Source organism: Fulmarus glacialis, unplaced genomic scaffold, assembly GCF_000690835.1.
Source record: "Fulmarus glacialis isolate BGI_N327 unplaced genomic scaffold, ASM69083v1 scaffold38046, whole genome shotgun sequence".
In the NCBI taxonomy this organism is placed as follows: domain Eukaryota; kingdom Metazoa; phylum Chordata; class Aves; order Procellariiformes; family Procellariidae; genus Fulmarus; species Fulmarus glacialis.
In genome coordinates, this window is record NW_009216953.1 from 22,819 (window position 1) to 45,325 (window position 22,507).

Sequence of the window (22,507 nt, forward strand, 5' to 3'; positions counted from 1 at the left end):
ATAAATGTCTGCTTGAAGAGCTTTGAAATTAGAAAGGTTTAGGGGCTCTTTTTATATGCCTTTTAAGACTGCGCTTATTCTAAGTCTCTTGGAGCTTTGGTAACTTGTCAACTTCAGTAAGTCTGTTCTTGTTACCCGTGTACACAGACAATAATTTATCATTCCCAGTCATCCAACAGACTGTATGAAAACTGAACATAAAAGTCTTAAACAGCAAAAATACTCAGGTAACTGCTTTACCAGTAAAGGTAGACCTTTTTCTAGTCTTGAAACAGAAGCGGGAAAGGAATGAGTCAGGCCCATTATCCAATTCGTGTGCAACACACAACTGGTGACTGCTCCCTTTTTCATCCCCAAATCAATGTTCTCTCTTAATAAAAATGAACATCCATACTGTGTTTGGTGAAACATACCATGCAGAGCATAGACGGTTATGGTTTTATTCCAGCCAGTTGCTGATGGAGGATCTCACTGTACACAGCAGTTTTCTGTTGAAGGCTTCAGAGTGCTCATTGCAGCCCTAGATGTCTGCAGGAGCCCACAGTACAAGGTAGATGAGAAATGTGAAAGGACAGAATCTGAACCTGAAGCTGAACTTCTAAAATGTGGATAGTCCTTAGTCTCAATAAAATCTAGCAAACAGGGTGTCGGGTGTTTTGTTTATTTGTTTTTTAAAGACTGCAATGAGTCCAGTGGACACTTTCTGACAAGAAATACTGCCAGTCTGTCAGAGAACAACTGTGTGCCAGAGGACACCGGAAAGCAAAAACTGCAGAATGGCTGCTTACTTTTGCTCCAGAATACTCAAAAACTTAAAATACTAAACAGACCCCTGTTGGTTTGATGTTTTGAAAGATTCCACAACTAAGCTGATGTGGAAAAAACCTTTCAGTTTTAACATCTGTACAGCTACGATAGTTCTGGACTGGTTTAGAGGAGGACAAATAAGGAGACTCATTATCCGTTCCTTTAAAATAAGGCAGCTTACAAGTCTGAATGGTGCCCCCCCCCTTTCAGAGAGTAAATCCTGGGGGAGAAAATATAACCAATATGTGTAAAAACAGTTGTACTAATTATAAGAGTATATGAAGAAGAGGTTTACCCATAGTACAAACTTTTGTAATTTGTCTCTGGAAATCTGTTTATTGATGGTCTTTCAGCTTTACCTTGCCTTTTTTCCCTAACTCAGTATTTCCTTTCTGAAAATTAAATCCTCGTTTACCTTGTTGAGTTTTCTAAAATCATCATCATGTCTGTGGAAACTGAAATATCAGAAGATTGAATTTGGTCTACAGATTAGTGTTTGCTTAAGTGGATTCAGCTCAGTTTTCTCTGAGTGTTTGGCTTAAAGAAAGTGAACTCTCACAGTAGCAGTGGCTGTGCATGCGTGAATGACTGTGCAGTTTAAATTGTTCCATCTACATTAAAAGGAATAGCTTTTAAGACATATTTATTAATGATTTCCATTTATATTATGTGCATCTTGTCTACCTTCTCTCCTCTGTGCTGGATTTTTCTGAAGTCAAACACTGGGTTTGTCGATACTTCTGTGATACCTGAACTTGCTCTTGAACGAGAATGCTGAGCCTTTGGGCTGTCATGGCCAGGCTTACGAGCATCAAACAATATCAGGTGTCTTTGCTACTGTCACTTTTTTGACAGTAATTTTGACAAGTCATATTTTTAAAGTATTTCTTTGCACTGAAGCGTAGCTGTGTCTAAAATGTGCTTAAAAGATCTAATGCGATTCCTGAATAAAAAAAATTGTCATTCTGCTCTTCAAGCCTTCTGATAAAATAAATGAAAAGTAGGTTCAGAGCACAACTCCTGATACTGTAAGAAGAAACAATTTGCTATTAAAGCAAAGAACAAAAAGGAACTGTATTAGACATCTCAATTCAGTGAGAGAGGTATTTACAATGTTAAAATTAGCACTGTACTTGCAACTTAGGTATTTACACTGTTAAAATTATACACTGTTAAAATTAGTACTGGACTTGCGACTTACCAAAGCTAAGTGAAAACAGCAAGCTAAGTGCTTCAAAAGAGGGCAAAATGCTAGCATTTTTGGTTGACACACAATTTGGAGTAAGCCCAGAAGAAATGAGCTGTTAAGCCTTTGTACTTCTAGAATTGAAACTGTCCATAAGAAAAAGCTGTGTTAATAAAAGGGAGTCCAAGAGACAGGTGGCTCTACAGTTAAACTTTGATATTACGAAGATATGTATCGAGTGGTGGAGTCTGCCACTTGTGTTTTATTTTGTACTAATAATGCGCTTATACCCTGCTGTATTTTTAGCAGAATATGTCACTTGTTGCGAGTGTATGAGAGTAGGACACTTTTTAAAAAATATTTTTGTTTAGTTTTCATTCAGTCTGTTGGAAACAACCAAGTATTTAAAACTCGGAAATATCCCCAAATACTTGCAAGTTGATGCAAATAATGGGATTTGTAGCCTAAATTTATTTCTTTGGAATTTTTTTTTCCTGTTGATTAGTGGACATTTGTGCAGTTGTGCATAGCAATGATGAATTTTTATTTCATATAATGAATTACTCTGGAATAATAGTTAATCAAGTTGTTGTCTCTTAATAGTTTCATTTAGAATTATTTCTTGATTTTTTTTTTTTTTTAATCTGTATAGAAAGACCTATAATTCATTTTTGCTTTACACATTTGTCAGTTACTGATGTGGGATTGAGACTCTACAGTTAGTGCATTCACGTGTCATGAGTTGTGACTATGAGAGAGTAAGCTACAGGCTTGCCTTGTAGATTCTAACTTGCTAAAGCCTAATTTGTATATGATTCATAGCATATCAGAATAGTAACATGGTGCCTATTGTGTTTATTCAGCTGAGTGCCTTCTGCCTTGTGGGTTTGTAATAAAAGTTGAAAGTCATTAGGTGGTAGAACCACAAAATTTCCATCATTATATTGATTATATCAGATTATTAACTCAAAGTAGAGCATCTGTTTTCAAGGCTTTGTAAACATCACGCTTTTGACACTGTTTGATAGTAGGCTCTAAAAATGGAGGGTACCTGCCATAGCAGAACTGATGCTAGGAGATATGCTGTCAAGCTGTGTTTAGCACTTTCCAAAAATGCATGACTGAAATACGCTGGCAGCTTTGTATTGCCTTCCTCGCTCCTTTGACTCCTGAGCTTTATGATGAAGTTGGCAAGTGGAGGAGTGTTAGTTTGCGTCAGTCGTTGAATTTGTACAGTGAACTCCAGCAAAAGCAAATGGAGTCATTTTTCAGGCCTCTCCAGGGAGTCATCCTTGTGTACAGTAACACTGATATTTTATCTGATATTTTATTGAAACACTATCTAAGATTTATGAGACACTCATCTAGTCTTTAACACTAGAAGAAATTCTAGGAGTCACAAAAATATGTGAAACTCTCCTTCCTATTTTAGTGCAACTGCCTTGAGAATACAATGCAGCAACTGTGCGCTAAGGCATCATATCATGATACGGCAGTTGAAACCCAGAGTGAAAAATGATTTGTCTAATTCAGACTTGAAAGGAGGTTTAGTACAGGTAATATTTAATAACTAGAAGTGATTAAATGAGGATTCTATCTATGTTGAAACCAAGGCTTTGAAAATACTTAAATATTTCCATAACCCAGTGATACAGTACAGTTTGTTCTACTACTGGTGGATGAAACAACACTTGGTTTTGAGTTTAAATGCAAGTTTGACTGAAGTTGTCATCGTGAACTGAAACACGTAGTCTTTACTCTCCCTCCCTCAACTTTTGGGCATAATGCATTTTATTCACAAAACATTATTATGCATGACTGTGGGGAGTTTTGCTTGTTTTTAGTATGTATAAGGGCCTTCATACAGCTGGGCTAACGTCACTGCTCTTGCAAAAAGTGATCTGTTCGATGTTCTAGCCAAAACTCAGCACTTCCAGCAGCACGGGATCTCCCATAGCACTGGGAAGTGAGTTTATGAAATCTGATCAGCATAAATCCCATGGTGGTATGACTGTAGGCACTCAAGTTTGAGCTCAGCTGTGCCGGCGTTAGTATACTTATCAGTTCTGCAGATGCTAATATGTGGTTCTTTCTAAAAATTGCTTGGAACGTCTTTTCTGTTTTAGGCCAGAGAGGCATAAATGTTACAAAAAGTTGGGTTTATATACAAACTATTTTTTTACCGTGTTAATTTATCTAAATATTCCTGCATGAAAACCTCAAATTCAAGTGCTTCAAGTACATGTTGTTATTCTAGATCAAAATTGATGGAATGTAATTATTTTGTGAAAAGAGAAATTTTCTCATCCTGTGGGGAAAAATGCACATAGCATTAAATTTAAGTATACAAGTAAGCATTAGTAGGATTGGGGTCCCAGGAAGGAGTTCCATTCCAAAAGAAAATCTTTGGGAAGTAACACTTCCCAAGTATGTAGTGCATAAGATTTAAGTTGGACAATGGAAAGTTGCTTTTAAGATGTAGTTTCATGTTATCCCCGGCTTTGAATGTGGACTGTTGTCAACAAGGGCAATCCCATTCTTTCCTACCTAACTGTAGTTTTGTGGAGTTTGTTAGTCAGTTTGGAGGGGCTAAAAGAATTCTGGGTCTGATTTACTAGCTGAAGCATCTGCTAGTAAATCAGCTGAGAAAAAAGAACATGCTCTTTTCCCTTTAATTGCCAACAAAACTTGAAACCTTTTCTTTCTTGCTTATGTTCTTTTTTATACCTCTTCATAGCAATTCAGCAAATCAGAATATGTTATGTTAAAAGCTGTTTAAAAATTTTAGGTTTCTATTACATTCTTCTATCTTGGCCAGTAAGTATGGCTAGAAATCTTTGGGTTTAAGACTTATGTATTACTAGTGCTTAATTTAAATACATTTTATGAGGAGCTGAGAAATTGCTACATGTTGAGGAAGTTTTAGGCTCTTCTATTCACTCATTTCCATTATATCTCTAGAAGAAAGTAGCAGTCTTAAATTCTTAAATCTTCGTCTTTGTGCCATGGAAATCTTTTTTAGATTAAATCCTGAATTACATATAGTAGTTCATTGTCAGTATGTTTTCTTAGGAGTCCATTTCCTTACAAATCCAGTATTTACGTGCAAGATTTTGTTTTGTTTTGGGAACTTGCAAAGGCAAATTCCTGAGGAACATTGTCATGATCTTTGATGAGTAGCTGCAGATTCTGCTCTGAAAATTTTACAAACTTAATCTTGTGTTGGTTGATCGGTTGTTTTTTAGATGTTTTTTGGGGAGAGGGGTGTTTGTTGGGTTTTTGGTGGGGGTTTTTTTGTTTGTTTGTTTGTTTTAGTTTTTCCAATTTTTAAATGTTAAAACAACTCAGTACCATGCTTGTTTTGTCTAAGCAGTAATGTAATAGTAGATCAGCAGGTGGTTCTTCCAGTGCAGTGTGGAGCTCTGTTAAGGGCACTTCTTTGACATTTTAGCTTATTTCCCCAACTTAACTCAAAATGTAAGATGATTAACCTGTGGTCCTAACCAAAAGTCCTGTTTATGGAAACTTGAATTTAACTGTCTTGTTTTAGATAAATGTGTCATTTAACTTGTACTGTGGTTCATGGCTATTCATCTGGCATAGGTAGGGAACATGTATTTGTCATCATTAATGGAAATCTTAATTACTTGCGTCTTTACAGATTCTTCATAGTCAGCGCTTCTGTAAAGGTGACGAAAAAAATGTTTTTTCCTTCAAAGAAAAAGTTAGTGTATGTAATTATATTTTGGAACATCACTGTGTGCTTTTATAGAAAATTAGATAAAGTCAGAATTTAGGTTAATATTTTTAGAAGAATTCTGGAGTTTGTTATTGTAACAGATTTATAAAATGGGGTCTACTAATTAGATTATATAAACTTAAAGAAAGAGTTTCTGATTCTTTTAATAGGGCCGGTGGCCTCAAAAATTACCTGCTGATTTGTTTATGAGATGTCTGTCTCCTTCAGCTGTATACGTAGAACTAGGTGAAATAAGAGCAAGCAGAAATGGAAAAATGTGTTTGTTAGACAGTAAAATCTTGGTATAGAACAAAAGCAGTTGTTTTTAAACTCAGTTTTGTTTTAAAATATGAGTTGTCATATCAAATTACTCAGGTTTTGAAAATCCGTAGTGTTGAAATTGCAGTCTGAGTTGCAAGAATAGCATGCAGGGTTATGTTCCTAGACTTGCTAGTATTTATGTATTTGAATTTATTATGTACAGAAATAGTAGTTCAACAAAAACAAAGAGACATGCTGGAACAACAGGAGGGCCATCTGACTAAGGCAGTGTTTACAGTAAGGGAATGGGATTTATGCATGGAGCAATGAGTTGTACAATGGAAAGATTAGTCGCTGTTGGATAGTAACTATTAGATTTGAATCGTGAGTGAAAGTTGAGTTGGTGTTATTATGGTAATAGTGATGTAGAATGTTTTCCTTGATACTGTATGAAGGCATTAGTGAGAATTGCACTGCAACAAAATTAACTGTAAAAAAGCCTTTATATATCAGGGTTAATAAAAGGATAGTTTGTATCTTGTGAAAGGAGACATTCTCTCTTCGTCCATTCTGAGAATTACTTCTGCAGCACAGAACACCTCTTAAAGTTATATTAAATAGATTAGATCAGTGATTTTTATTTTTCTATAATTGTTTAAATTGCTGGATCTTCAATTATTGTGCATGCATTAATATGCAAAGGAAGACAGCTTCTTCATTGAAAGTAAAAAAGAATTCAAAGAAAGGAAGCAACAGCGGGTGATTTCCCAAAATATGGTGCAGAAGTCCTGAAGCTCAGTGTACATTCCTGCGTAAGATAGACTATCGCTTTAAATGTATCTTAGGCTTGTGTTTTTGGGGTGGGAAGAAATATCTTCACTATATGTATGTGTACAATGCTTTTCATAATGGCAGCCTCAGGGCAGGGAGGCACTGCCATAAAACTGCCACAGAACCTTAGAAACATCTGGATTGTTTGAGTATTTTTCATTTCTCTGATATATGTTTCACTAAAATATTGCTTAGGGCTCTCGAGAAAATGGTAATGAGCCTTTTGCATCTGGATCAAATTCTGTGGGGAAATGACTCCCTGCTTACATTCTCCTTCTGTATACAGTCGCTTAAGTAAATGTGCAGTGTAGGCCTAGTACAAATGATGTTTAAGTTCTTGAAGTTATTCATGCAAACAACTGGCTGTGCAGTCTGGTTTAAAACAATTTTGAGGCTTTGATATTTATATGGTCCCCATTACAGTTCACTTTTGTATCGAAAACACATTTGTAGAGAAAACAGAAATTTTAAGGAAGTTCTGCTAAGGAAACAATTGTATAGGTAAGAAATACAATCATACTATAAATGGAGGAAGGAAAGAGCACACTTTTGAATCCGTAACTATTGCTTTAATTATGTGGTCCCTTCTGGGTGATGCTTGAGTATATTGCATTCAAAAGTGTCAGATTTTATAGCCGTTCCTGAAGAGTATATCACACCTGCAGGTATTTCTGAAAATGCCTAATAATTTGATCTTTGAGGAATTTTTTGCTGCTAGTGGTTATTGGTCAAGCACCTTAGAAATACCTCATCCAACAAAGAGAAGAGCAGAGCCGTGTGTAAGCATAATATTTCAAGACAAAAGCCGTAGATGAAGTTGTTGTGCTGAAATTGTTTGAGGTTTTTCCACTAGCAAGGACTGTATATGCTGTGTGCCGAACTGGCTGTTGAACAAATGAGGGGCGTCAATTTTGTGAATTAAGCAACCTGACCTAGTGAAAGGTGTCCCTGCCTATGGCGGGGTGGGTTGGACTAGATGATCTTTAAAGCTTCCAACCCAAACCATTCTATGATTCTGTGATTGAGTAAAGCCATAATAGTCATAAGAGACAAAAATCAAAGTAAAAAGTGTAATGTCAGAATATGTGCTGCATAGGCTACGATAAAGGTGGGCTGTGCTATGTTGGGGTGGTGGTTCCATCTGACAGCCTGGAAGGAGGCAGCGTACCAGGGCTGGATGAGCTAGGCTTCCAGTGGAGCTGGTTTCTGTGTGACCTACATGTAGCAGGTTCTCCTATGCCCAGTCAGCTGGTGTTGAGCGTGCGTGTGCAAGGGATTGGGGTGTGGAGAGAGGAAGGCAGTTACAGAGCAGCAAGTTATGCTATCCTTGTTGGATACAGGGAAATGAGATGTCATTGAATGTAATGCAGGCTAGCTATAAGTAATGCAGCCATGTGGCAAAGCAATGTATGTAAATCTGGCCAAAATGCTCCTACTTTATTTGACAGACTTAATTATTAGTGTCAGAAGTTAAGCATTTAAATCCTTGCAGAAAGAGACCACAGAGAGCACAGTTGTAAAGGTACGTAAAAAGAACAGTAGTTACTGAACTTTTGGTATTTCCACATTCAGCTCTATATTCTATATTATGCTATATTAAACATGATCATCTCCTACAAATACTGTTTTTGTGCACAAATCTGATGAAAAGTGCAAAGTCCTAAATGAACTTAATGTGTTTTGCTATTTGACCTAGTTCAAAATGCATTTAAACAAGTCAGTTGCATCTCTGTCAGTGCTCTAGATTTAATATTATCTTTGCTGAACAGTTAGAACATGTTTAGGCTTAATAATTAAATTTGATGCCATATTATCTTTAATTTGACAAGATTTTTGTGAAAGATAGTTTAAGCACACTTTCATGAACTTTCTGAGCATTTCTTTGAGTATTTTATTTTTCTGTCATGATTTTTTTTAATTCCTGCGTCAAGAAAGACTGCCACAAATACTAAATTAGATTTTCTTCTCTTAGATTGCAAAGAGCATGTCACAGAAGATGCAAAACCAGAATCCATCAGTGACACAGCTGACCTGGCTCTGCCACCTGAAATGCCGATTTTAATTGATTTCCATGCTTTAAAAGATATCCTGGGGCCACCCATGTATGAAATGGAGGTAACATCCTCATTTGTTTCTGCCTGGCTGCTATTTCTGTCTGGTTTGACTAGTTGTCTATCTTATTGCTATTGACTGAGTTTATACAATATTAACTTCTTAAAAAATGTATTAGTAACGGAACTGTGTTTCTTTGTGTTCCACCAAGTGTTTTTTCACCTAAAGAAGGTTTGGTTTTGTTTTGTTTTAATTCAGGGTATATAAATAACATAATGGCATGACTTTCTGTTAGCAAAGATGCCTGCAGCAGTGCTTAAGAATGTGGTGGTGTTTTTTTAGTTTATAACAACTTTGCTTTTGTTTGGGGGATGTTTGGTGGTCTTGGGAGAGAAGCCAAAAGTAGAACCTAGGAATCCCGTCTCTGAGGCAGCTGTGTTAAGGACTGTCCCACATACCTCCTTAAAGCCAGTCGGCATTTTTGGGTATTAAAACCACTTCAGTTTGCACCAGAAGTTCTCAGACATTCTTTAGATTAATGTGACTCTTAGCTATTAAAAATGTTTTATGATCAGTCAGGCACCTCCAGCTTCCTAGTACAGCTCTGTTCCTCAGTAGGCATATTCCAGAATTTTTCTTTCCCCCATCTATATTTTGCTACATTCTATGAAAATGCCATCAATTAAAATAGTTTGTTAGTTTGGGATTCTCTTTTCACCATTTACATTGCAGTTATTCTCTGCTTTACTTCAGGTCCAGGTGAACTGACCGAGTGTAAGTAGCATATATAACACTATGACAGGAAACCAGTTGCTGATGGAACGCTAAATTTTTTCTGTATTTATCCTGGAGAAAAGATCAGTGAACCAGTAAGTTATGGAGAAAATAGAAATGAAGGGAAAACCTCCAGAAGAGACAAAATTCAAACTTCTAAGAACTTTCCTGTGATAATTCTTCTCTCCTAGATGAGAGAACTAGACTCCAGTGGGATTTGGAGGACAAAAAGGGGACAAGATACGCAGGGAAAGCAGGAGAAAATGAATGATCATTAAGGAATGAGTCAGTTTTTAGACCTGAACTGAGGTTTTTTGATATGAAGATTTTATTGTGGAAGAGATTCTTAATGAAGAGACAGAAATGAGGAAACAAGTTGAAAGAAGACAGCACTGTTGATTGTGTTAGAGGAGGATGATGGTAGCAGTGGGAGTTGGGGGGAATGGGAGGCAGGGAAGATCAAGTGATCAATAGAACCAGGACGTTATGACTCTGAATTTTTTCACATTGGTCATTTGTGTTCTGATTTATTTTTTTTACTTTCAGAAATCAGAAGAGATTGCTCTTTAGGCAAATGACTTTATTGTAAGCAACTTACGTTCTTTCTTTTCGTCCCTCAGAAGTCGCTATACCCAACAATAAAATCACACAAGACAGTTCAAGGCTATTTTAATTAAGAAGGTAGTGTGGATATACTTTAGCTTGATTTGGAATGACTGTAGCCATCAGATCATTTGTAATACTCCTACGGAAATTTTTACTAGTCTGTCTATCTTTTTCTCGCCACCTGACTTTTGGAAACAATTACTGGAAAATAGCATGTGGGCTTTTTTTCAGAGAAATAACATTCTATCCAAGTTTTCATTTTGAGGTATGTTATGTACTTCAGATATCTGGTCTTTGGAGCTAAAGCGCTGCAGGATCATTTGGCTCTTTAGTGCTTGAATTGCAGATGCCCATAAAGCCATTGTAGTAAATTGAACTTAATATTCAAGCCACTACTCTGATTTCTACAAACGGTGTTTATTAGTTTCATAAAGGTGCTAAAAAATAAATTGAATTTTGTAAATTTGTACAAAAGTTCTGGTCACTTGCAACTGTACTCCTACTTCCCAATCGAGAGTAGAATTAATTCAAATAAATATGAACTTATCACACTTTTTAAAAATCAGATTGTAGGCCAAGAAATATGCTAATATGTGACTTTCGTTAGATGTTCTGCCTAATTTTGAACTTTTTCTGGAGTTGATAATTCATTTAAATTTGGTAGTGTGGTTGTGTTGGCAAATAATTTCTGCTATTTTGTCCTTCTTCTACAGGAGTAAGTAGTGCAAGTAAAATTTTTGAAGTGTGGTTCTTAATTCCAAATATACAAATACATGAGTGCTGGGTTGGGCAGGTTTTTTTGCATGAATGGTTGCCATGAATATACGTATAAGCATTTCATGGATCTGCTGGCCTATATAAGCTGAAATAAGACTGACTGAAGCTTTTGACTTGTGTATCAAAGGTTTTTTAAACGTTTCCATATTTAGCAGGCAAATTAAGTAGTGTATAAATAGAACTAGAAATGAATCCACACAGCATCAATTCCCTCAGCAGCTCAGGATTTATTTTCATGTACTATTTGCTGTATTTATTAATGAGTAAATATTTTTCAGTACACACTTTATGATTTTTTCAATGTAAATTGCTCAGATAGCCACATAACTCCTGTTTTAATGAATTTTCCCAACTAACCTGTTATTTCTCCAAATTTTCTAAAGTGCCCCCAAGGTTCTTTCAAATGAAGAGTATCGCTCCTGTCTCAATGACAGGCGTTTCAGATTGGCTACTGGTGTTTTTTCTGGTTTTGTAGTCTGCAATGTGTCTCTCTCTCGATATCTAGTCTTTAAAGCTTCACCTTTGACCTGCATTTTGCCATTTATAATTAGTTGAAATAAAGATACAACGGAGGCAGCCACCATGTCAGTATTTGGATGAGACTGAGCAAATACAACTGAAAACATGACATGACTTAATTGATATGTTGTCCTTCAGGGAATACCTTAAAATAAGTGATTCATCTTTCACCTTTTCAGTGCATTGCTTGTATATTTTCTGCAGAGGTCTCCCAGCAGAAAGGCATGACAGAATACTTGGCTCATACTTGTAGGATTAATTCATTTATCTCAAATAAATAATCTTATGTGTCACCCTACAGAACAAATGTTGGAATAGATCACACAGTAAAGCTTTGGAAGAATAATCTTGACAGTAGTTTAAAGTGTAAAAGATTTAATGAAATGTTTCAGCACAGCACGCTTTTGGGGGAAAGGGTTCATAACATATCCAGAGTGTTTATAATGAAGTATTTCTCTTTTGACTTGGATTTTAACTTCCCCCCGCTTTCTTTCAACCCTTAATTCTGTTCAGTTAACAAAAACATTATTGGCACCACAGGAAGGTCCATCAGAATTAGTCCGTATCCTCATAATGTGAGTGAAGTTGAAGTGACACAAGCTCTAGGTCAGTGAAATTACCTATTCTAGGAACTGAAAGTGCAGATGCCATAAAAGAATAGCTCTATTTAATGGGACATACACAATTCTAATTAAGGAACAAATTAGGTTATCTTTTAGAAGCAAAACCTGTACAAAGCACAGGTTTAGATAGGCATTTTCATCTAAGAAATATCGGTCTTGTGGTGATACTTCTGGGAAATCCTCTTCCCTTAAAGGGAAGCTGCTGTTACATATTTTGCCTGTAGTGGTTTGCTAGGGAATGCATCAGAAGAGTAGTCTAGAAAAAAGGTTTGTACAGTCAGGTTGGGAGAACCTGTGGAAGGATAACAAAGATGCTAAAGGCCAGCAAGTAACTTAAGACTGGTTCTCATCTTCCCATTATGAATCAGTGACTTAATAGCTTTTTGCCAATTATGCTGACTTACAAAGTAACTCCAAAACTGCAGACTTGCGGATGTCTCTTTTCCTTTATCTTGGAATAACCTTAAATATTTTAAAATAAATGACTGCATTAAATGTTAAGACTTTAATTTTGCGGTGTCCAGGCAGCTAAAATGTATCTGACAATATGTTTGTCTACTCAGATTACAGTTAGATCGTAGCTGGGTTGGTCTCATCTACAAAAATTTTCAAAAAACAAGATTGTTTATGTAGGTCAGTGACATCTTCTCCCATCATCTGACAAACCTGACCAGTCATCAGCTGATTCTAATGGTAATTTTTAGTTGAAGTTGTTTAAAAAGTGTAAGTAAGGATTTTTTCTAATTTAAATTCTTCTGACTTTTTGTGAGAAGAAATTATTCAGGGGTGCCAGGAGTGATTGAGTCTTGTGGAGCTCACTGTAACACTTCATAGGTATGTTTAATGTACTATAATGCACTTTCCACTAAGTATTGTATGGTTGTATGGGGTTTTGTGTGTGTGTTTTTAGGGATTTTCAGGGGTCTTTTCTGAAGATGGTTATCAAAGCTGCCAGGGCATTCTCTGGACACATGCCTGTCGACACGCATCAGTTAATGTTCAGGTGAGGAGGTTGCAGTAGGGGTAGTACAGTCTCTGGTAGTACAGCAAGAGAAGTTGCTGGCCTCTGAGTTTACCAGTTAGTGCGAAGAACGATGGTTGAAAGGTGATTAACACTTACTACACACCTAGTTTCTCTTACCAGATCTCAACTTACTTGTGAAAGTAGGAGGAGGTACCTACCTAGTCTGAGGATAGAGGAAGGAGTTTGTGCTGAGGTGAGATAAATTATGAGTCTTTAGAACCACTTGTTTTTTGATCTTTAGTCATGTTCGCTATTTTCTGCCCCTGAGCTCTCAAACAGTGGAATTAGTCTGTAAACTGTTTTGAATTGATACACAGTTAGAGCCAGTGCTAACGTCCAGTCCAAAAAAAGGAAAAGAAAAAAAAAATCCCAAACCAACAAACCTTGTTGATGGCTACTTTGGGATGGGAGAGGGTATGGACAGTTACTTTTGTTCATTATACTCGAAATGTTTGAAACCATGAGAGGTTGCCAAAATACAGGATTATCTCAAGTGTAAAGGAGAATGCTTCAATGTTGTTGGATTTCAGCGTAAGCAGGATGAATTGATTTTGTTAACCTGAGTTACTAAGCAATTACTAAGCTAATCAGAGTAAGTCACTGTAAGTAATAAAATACAGGGAATGGATATAGAAACTTATGTTAACAAAAATGAAAATGCTTGGTAAGATGAGGTGTTTTGATACCATAAAAGTGAAAGACTCTATTATGTACAATTTTCTTAAATGCTAGAAAAAGAAGCAGCCGTTCTAGCTAAATTATGCTAATAAAAGCAAATGGCATGATGTCGTTCAAAATATGTAGATAACCGAGAGCCATAAGAGAACCAAGGAAAGGGGCTGTGTGGCTTCCTTTGCTTTAATGTGATATCAGTATAGTTACTAACTTACCTGGTTGGCAGCCAGATCCAGGAGCGTAACACCAGTCCCACAGGCCTCTGCTGCTTGTCTCTCTCCTGAGAGCTGGAGTCTCGTTTGCGCCAGGAGCTCCTGTATCAGCATAGCTTTGCTATAGCCAGAGTTGGCACTACTTGCGCTGCGCCTCTGCGGTGTGCTAATTTCCCTCAAACCAAGAAACAGATCCTGAGCAAGGGTCACATTTTAAATCTTAGTCATCAAACTTAGAAGAAGACAGCATTTGATTGTTCAGTATAGCATTTGGCAAAGCATATAATACAAAATCAGAAATTATAACAAGAAGCATGTATATTTAATTTTGTTTTGTAGGACTTTAAATGCTTTTTTTTTTTTTGCTTCACCAATTCTCTTGCATGAGCAAGCTGTTCCTGTCATATATCTGAGTTGTCTACAGCTACAAGTAGCACAACTCGTGTGTTTGTAAATGAGCTTATTTATTTAAAATGTGCATCTCTTTTTGGCCAGTAACCAGAGGTACCAGCTGTAGAGTGAATAGTTGTTACTCTTACTGCATAAAGGAAGCCGTTTTCTATTTGTGAAACAGGAGAGAAAAACTAGCATTAAGAATTTTATGGTCTTGATTTTTATTTTATTTTTATGATGGGGATGGATTTCAGCCTAATACTGAAATGTTAACGTTTGGCTCCTATTTAGGAAGAGAGTTCTTGTTCTGATAATCTCATGGGAGGCTATGTTGTTCTGCTTAGGTAATCCACTGCTGCTCTTTGACTTAAAAAACTTCAGGCCTGTGTACTACTTGGGGACTTGCAGCAGCATTTCTAGTGGGGTTACAGAGAGGCATTTTAGTAAGGGACTAGCATACTTAATAACTTACTATCTTTGAAGCTCACAAGTCGAAGTATTTCTAACACAGCCAGCTCACAGCAGAGCTGTACAAGTATTTCTGCCTCCAGACCTAAGGTACTCAGCTGTGCAGGCTTCTGTACAGATTTCTCTGATCTTGCAGCTGCGCTGATGGTTAAAAGCAAGTCAACTTTGTGTATACAGAGCTTTGCCTTTTCAGTGTCTGCGCAAAGTCTGATTAGTTTACTTCTCTGCTAACTCTCGGAAAGAAGCAAAATGAAAGCATTAAGATTATAGTAGGTTGTGCAGTGCAGAATGAGTTGATGCTAGAGGAAAAAACCCTGTCTATTGCTCTGGATTTGCAAGTAGTATAAAATGGAATGTTACATGTTCTTAGAAGGGACAAAAATAGTTTAAGAAATTTTAATGCAACTAGAAATGCAGATTTCAGAATTGGAATTCTTTTCCTATGGTTCTGTTGTGGAGGAGTTTGACTTGTTTTCTATCCAAGAAATGAAACATTTCTTTAAATTCTCTGAACGGTTTAATGAAGAATTCATCCCTTTCAGGAATGAATCAAATTAACTTCCAATTCTGCATTTCAGTAAGAGACAAAATTATTTTAAAATGGGCCTATCGCTTTATTTAACAAAGGAGTATTTGTCTTTTGCTGTAGTCACTGCCTGACACAGTAAAAATTCATCCAGTCTCTTTTCTGCCTCGTAATAAATACATAACTTAGTAGTTCAGAACATGCTGAATAGCTGTATGATCTTTCATCAGGGTTTCTTCATCTCCTTGAAGCTCAGGAAAACAAAAGGACTTTCTGTATATTCTAAAAGACTCTCTCAGACAAAGGGAAAAAAAACCCAAAACCTGGATCTTTCATGGAAGACATCCTGCCTCTTTTTCCTTTCCTTAACACAGGAGACTAGGATTCAGAGACCTCCATTACTTTGATCAGTAACTGGGAATAGGCAGACTTTTAGATAAGTAGATCATAGTCTTGTGCAGGGTAGAGCTTGCTTAACTACTTGTTATTACTAATGGGAGTCAGTGAGTTTTCCCATCCTCTTTCATATCTAGCCTGCTAGCAGACTCATGTTTTCATTATTCAAAATTATTTACAAATGTTTGCAATAAACAAAAATCAGTGTGTTGTCTGACTAGTTCAGGCAATGCAACCTCCTTTAAAAAGGCTTTTAGGTAACATTCGGGAGCAAAACTGGCTTTTTCGTGTAAGTAACAAACAGAATAGGGCAAATATACCTCTAGCAGATGGATTAAGTCATATAAGCATTCAGTCAGGATTGACTAAATACTTGAAGTCCTTTGAAGAGAAAGATTCTCATTGAACTTTTGGGAGTGGGGAGGGTTTCAAGAATGAAATACCCAGATGTTTGCCATTGCCTTAAGCTAAGCAGCCACATACAGGTCCTATTCTGTAATCAATGTTTACATATAAGGCAGAATTACTGCTGCATTTAAAAAAAAAAAAAAAAGAGATCAGATACTTGGGCTTAACTTTTGTGTTTTAATGGGTACAGTTGTTTTAAAAGCAACTACCAAATTGTTTTTGCAATAGTTTTGTTATGACGGTTTCCTAAACTGTTTCCTCTGTTATTTTCCTCCAGGTGTCCGAACGCTTAAGTCAGCCAGGAGTAGCCATAGGCTTGGCTTGGACTCCCTTAGGGGGAGAGATCATGTTTGTAGAAGCTAGTCGCATGGATGGAGAAGGTCAGCTTACTTTGACTGGTCAACTCGGAGATGTTATGAAGGAGTCGGCACATCTTGCAATTAGCTGGTTGCGCAGCAATGCAAAGAGATATCAGCTAACCAACGGTAGGTTGGGAAAAAAGACAATGCATAGCTGTATTGCATCATAGAGATTGTATGCATCCATTGGCCTCTTATTGCAGGGCTGCACATAAAGGAAGCATTAATATTGCATGGAAATTAAATGTCCTAAAACTTGGTATTTTTCAATAATTCAGCAGATTGTAACATTGCTGAGTAACAGTGGCAGTTACTTGTACTCACTGTGGAAATGTATTAAGTGTTGCCTTAACCGAGGAAGGCTTTTCCAGCAATCAGTGCTGCACTGAAGATGAAATCAGCTCTAGAGATCCTTTTTTGTAGTTCTTTTCCTGATTCCTGCCCAGCTGAGGCGTTAGTGCCCTGCAGACAGGTCAGTCTAGGCAGAACAGGAGTTGTCACTGCAGATTCTCCCACCCTGGCCGGTCCCTCCCTGCAACAACCTGGAAGGCTGTGGACAGCCTCTGTGCCAAGGTGCTTCTCCTTAGCTGTGGCAGACACTGCCTCTTACTCATTTTTACATTCAAGCTTTATAGCAGTACTTTCATGATGTAGATATAGATACACAAGTCTGTAGTCGTCCTCTAAAATTAAGACACAGTTTCTGTTACAAGTAGGTTTTCGTAGTCTAAGTTTTAATATTTTGAGAATTTGTTGGGTTTGCATGGCAGCTGTTGAACTGCAGTGCAACAGGACTTCAGTCAACAAACTTGTAACTCTTTTGTTTTTTGTTTGAACCTCCCAGGAGTTCTAGAAATGTGCTTTCTAGTTTCATCATCTGCTGAGTATTTGAAGTAATTGTCCAGTATCTTTCATTATTTATGGAAGTTTAGATGATAGTTAAAAAACCAAATTGAATCAATGTATGAATGCTGCTGGCATTACCTGTATACACATTTACTTCTCTAGTTTACACTGTTATGTCCTACAGGTTAAGTAAGGTGAAAAGATGTAAATGAGATATTTACTTTATAATAGTGGTCAATACTGGGTTTCTGTGGAGTGCTGATTTTATGGTGTGTTCTCTGAAAATTGACATTTATGGTTTGGGACATAAAAACCCTAAAAGTTCCATGTAGGAATTCCTTGATTTCTACCTTAATCCCCACTCTGAATTTCCCAACACATGCAAAGGGTGAGCCTTATGGGTTAACTTGTTACAGTTTTGTCTGGGAATCTGGATGTAGGAAAGCTTGTTGCGTTTTCTTTTTGTTTGTTTTTCTAGGGCCTCTGCAACATAGTGTTGTTTTTTCAGCCTACTGTTAAAAAATAGTGCTAAGACTTTCAGTTCTCTGGTGGGCTTTAAAGAATAAAGACCCAGGAACAAAATGGGTTTAGATTTTTCACATTCAAACCATTCTTTTTTTTCCTTAAGCTTCTGGAAGTTTTGATCTCCTTGACAACACTGACATCCATCTGCACTTCCCAGCTGGAGCTGTCACAAAAGATGGACCATCTGCTGGTGTTACCATAGTAACCTGTCTTGCTTCACTCTTCAGTGGGCGGCTGGTGTGTTCAGATGTAGCCATGACAGGAGAAATTACACTAAGAGGCCTTGTTCTTCCAGTAAGTGTAATTTGAGAAAAGAGCTAAGTTGTATTAATTCTCCATATTCTGGATATAAAATCTGTTTATAGCCATTTACAAAAGCAAAGTCTCGCTGGTTCATTCCTTAGCAGCAATCCCGTCTCCTCTGGCGCAGTTGTAAGAGGCTGATGGAAGCCAGCCTGCTGTAGTACTGTACCACGCCTGTCTCTTTTGCATTTAATGTTAAAGCTAGTCTTGATGCTGTTTGCAGGGAAAGCACATTATAATGTCTAGTTAGAAAGGAAACCTAGAAATCTTAAAATTCAAGATGGCTCAGAATATGTATTGCAATTTCTAAACGTGCTTCCTCAAGCTATTACTACAGAAGTATCTCCAGTTTCTTTGAAAAGTTGTTTCTTAAAGCTCTTACAGTAATTGCATATAGGTTACTCTTGAAACCATCTCTATACATGTATTTTTAGATTCTTCTTAAATTTTGTTCCTTGTATATAGTTCAGCTGAACGGTGTTCCCACAAAGCTTTTTCAAAGCATGAGGGCAAAGGAAAGCTTTCAAACAAATACAGGTTTAGTTTTAAGTATCAAACGGAGCCTGCATAAGTGATTAAGCAGATGTGGGAGTTACCATCTCATACCAAATGATGGACAAAGGAAGGATGAAGTTGGAAAATAGTATTTTGTTTCATGCAGTAGAGAGTAAACCAGAGATAACATGGTAAGGTAGCAGACTAGAAGGATCTCTGAAGTAGCATTCTGGTGGCAGTTACACTGACAAGATTGCCCACTGTTCAAGGCTCTAGTGAAAAACAAACACTGCATTAACTCTGATCTTAGCTTTCCAAATAAATTGCCTTTATTGCACCAGCGACCGAATTTTTCGTATTGTTTAAGGTGGGTGCAAAAATTAGGTGTCTCTAAATACTAAACCAGGTTTACCTTCTTTCTGAATGTTGTCTAGAATCTTACTATTATTCGTAACTTAATTGATACAAGCATGCCATTAACTGCACTTGCTTCCTGAAAGCAAGCAATGTGGTAAGTATGTAGCATTGTCCAGACTAGACTGATCACCGTGAGGACTTACGGTTCACTACTACCTTGTTTCAGAGCAATTTTGCCCGTTGTGCTGTAATACACGGCTTTCCTTTCCTCTAAAGCATTGTAAAATGACAAGTTTCTTCTGTAAGAGGGTCTTTAAATAGGATTAGAAAAGAGTTCAAGGGGAAGAAGCTACAGCTGTGGCTAAAAGAAAAACTAATTTAAACCCCCTCTTTACATCTCCTTACAAACTCAAACAGGTGGCTTATTGAAGTGATGCCTGTTTTTCTAGAACAAAGCCATCTTTGCAGTTTTGGAGCACAGGTTTGCTTTTCTGTGCGGTTTCTGTTGTACAACTCAAGTTACTTATGTGGCACGATAAAGCATGCTTAAGACCATTTTCCCCCTAGACCTAATACTGCCTTTATCGTGAAAATCTTCTGTTCTAATGTAGGTGCAGGATTTCAGCACATCATATGAAAAAATTGAGTTAAGGCCATCTTTCTTAAGAAAAAAAATTCCTGAAAAGTAATGACTTTTCCACTATTGATACTCTTGTACCTGCACTCCTATATTATTTTTTAATTTTTTTTTCCTTTTGTTATTAGCTGTTACAGAAAGCGTACTGTAGCATATTAACATATTTCCCTCATTAAGCATATAATGAGCTAAAACTACTGCTGCATTTTTAATTGCTTTCCTAAATGATTGGGGGAGGGAGAACCTTTCATTAAAATTTAACTCCTGATGTGATTTGTTACAATAATTACTTTATTAGATTAGTGTCGTGGATTTTTTTCATATATGAATTTGTTCTTATTAGGTTGGGGGAATTAAAGATAAAGTCCTGGCAGCACACCGAGCTGGACTGAAGAGAATTATCATTCCTAGAAGAAATGAAAAAGATCTTGAAGAAATTGCAGTGAATGTACGTCAAGATTTGACTTTTGTTATGGCAAGCTGTCTAGATGAAGTTCTTAATGCAGCTTTTGATGGAGGATTTGCAGTTAAGCCCAGAGTTGAGCATTTGAATAGTAAACTTTAAGCAGACAGGCTGAGTCTACTTCTGTATCAAATTTAATAGAGATCAATAACCATCAGCTACATATGTATCAAGTATAACTATGAGCTAAACTTGATTGTTTAAATGTGGGTGTAAATGCAATCAAAATAAAAATATTACTTCAGCAGTTAACAACCTGAAACCACATTTTACGGGCATTTGCTGCTTTTTACAATCATCAGCAAAGAATCTTGAAAAAAATACTCATTTCCTGATAGATCCAAGCATGAGAAAGCTGAAGCTGTTGAGAAAGAATTCCTGAGCTTATCTGGCATGTATGTATATAAATGTCAGCAGCTGATTACATCTTTAAAAAGGACACACCCACAAACAGTGAGTAATACGCAATTCTGTGAGCTATGTTCAGAGAACACAAATGGCAGCAAACGCAGCACAGGAAGAGTCTAATAGATGGGGTTGTTACCGAAAAGCAAACTGACTTGGCGCAAGAGCTTACTTATTTAGGAAGTGACTTTCAATATGGTAAGGAGCCGTAGCATCACAGGAAAAATAAGATTTTTGAAATCTAAAAAATACGCTTAAGGGATTTGAACAGAAGCAATATGGTCTAAATTAAGTTGTTAGTAAGTCCTTTCAGCACTCAGTTCTAGTCTGTAGCAAGGTCAATGCAGACATCATGTTTCAAACCTAAATACAGGAAGCAACTCCAGAAGAACTGAAATGTACTAATTCTTGTGTAGGAAGGGAGATCATGCACTGAAGTTCCACATGCACAGTTGTACTTACAGCACCAGAAGTAGGTGGAGCATACTTGGAAGACTTTATGAAAAAGCCTGGTAACATTTTGGAGGGACAAAGTACACATCCTTCATTCTTACCTGATACAAATCAACTTGATTCTGGGATGCCTACGTTCAGGGTTTAGCCTATAAAAATTAAATCTATTTAAACAATGCCAAGAAAATACTGGATCATTAAATTGCATTAGGTACTGCATACTGTGAATAATTTAAGGATTAAGAAAGTCTGTCAGTATCCCATCTCAGTTGATAGCTTTGTCTCTTATCTTCCCTTGAATGTTAGTGAAGATAGAAATTTAAACTTACGTAATTTAAGATCCTTGAGTTTTTCATTGCTTTATACTAGGGCCAACCACAAGAGAAAACCCAGTATGTTACACTCTCTTCTTGCTCATTAATTCTGAAACAAACTCAAATGTGCTTATGAAATGCAAATTGTATCAGTGACAAAAGCCTATTATAGAAGCAGCCTATAAATCAAAAGTAATAGTTTGTTTTGCTTTCATTTCCATAGATAGAAAGCTGATTTACCTGGAACATAATAGCACTGATAGTAATAAATTCACTGGGTATTTCTGCACCTGATTTACAAAAGATTTTACAACTTTCCCAGAAGACTTCATCTAATAAAATAGTAAAAATAAAAACCCCTTTTGTTTCACTATTTTAAGAATTCTACTCTTAGTCATTCACTAGCTAAGTTCCAAGGGTAAGAGGCAACAAACACAGAGTCTCAGGATACTTTCTGCCTTACTTGAACACAAAAAGTGCAAAGAAACTAGACAATCAGTAAAACACCAGGTACGATCACTAATGTGCTGTTTTGCCTTCAATCAAAACCAGTAAGGGGAAAAAAAAATTCTTTACCAAACTTAATGCAGATCAGATAACAATCCTGCACTACTGTGCACTAGTGAGAAAACAGACGTGCATGGAATTCCAGTGCAGTCTGTTTATACATGTAGAAAAAACTTTTTTTTTTAAAAGTTTCCACAGCGATTTTGCTAAGGAAGAACAGGGTGTTGCTCCCAAGAAAAATTAAGCAATTACTTTCTGTCTGCCACACCACTCCAGTTAGTAAGTCTTGTCCACATGGACTTTATCTGAGAAGGGAAGGTTTTAATGCCACTCTGAAGATATTAATAGACATTTACTTACAGCCTTTCATGTTCCTGCTTGCAGAGCTCGCTTGATTATGTTACTTTGTTGAGATTTTTAAAATAAAACTTAAGCATTACCCATTAAATCAGATACTATAGTGCCTTTTCTTTTGCTTTCACTGAACACTGTCAAGAAGAATAACAATCTGTGCAGCAGCAAGCCAGAACAGTAAAGAACTTTCCAAGTAATTTCAATACACTAGG

At 36.8% G+C, this 22,507-nt stretch overlaps 1 protein-coding gene across 1 annotated transcript in view; it reads left to right on the plus strand.

Moving 5' to 3' along the window:
- LONP2 (lon peptidase 2, peroxisomal) overlaps positions 1-20,944 on the plus strand; it is a gene marked incomplete at its 5' end in the record, with an annotated part of 42,939 nt that extends 21,995 nt beyond the window's left edge. Inside the window, 4 exons of the mRNA XM_009579487.1 lie at positions 8,797-8,939; positions 16,555-16,762; positions 18,111-18,301; positions 20,143-20,944. Of these exons, the coding sequence (XP_009577782.1) occupies positions 8,797-8,939; positions 16,555-16,762; positions 18,111-18,301; positions 20,143-20,364 (764 nt within the window). The remainder of the gene's footprint in view (positions 1-8,796; positions 8,940-16,554; positions 16,763-18,110; positions 18,302-20,142) is intronic.
- Between the last annotated feature and the right edge of the window lie 1,563 nt (positions 20,945-22,507).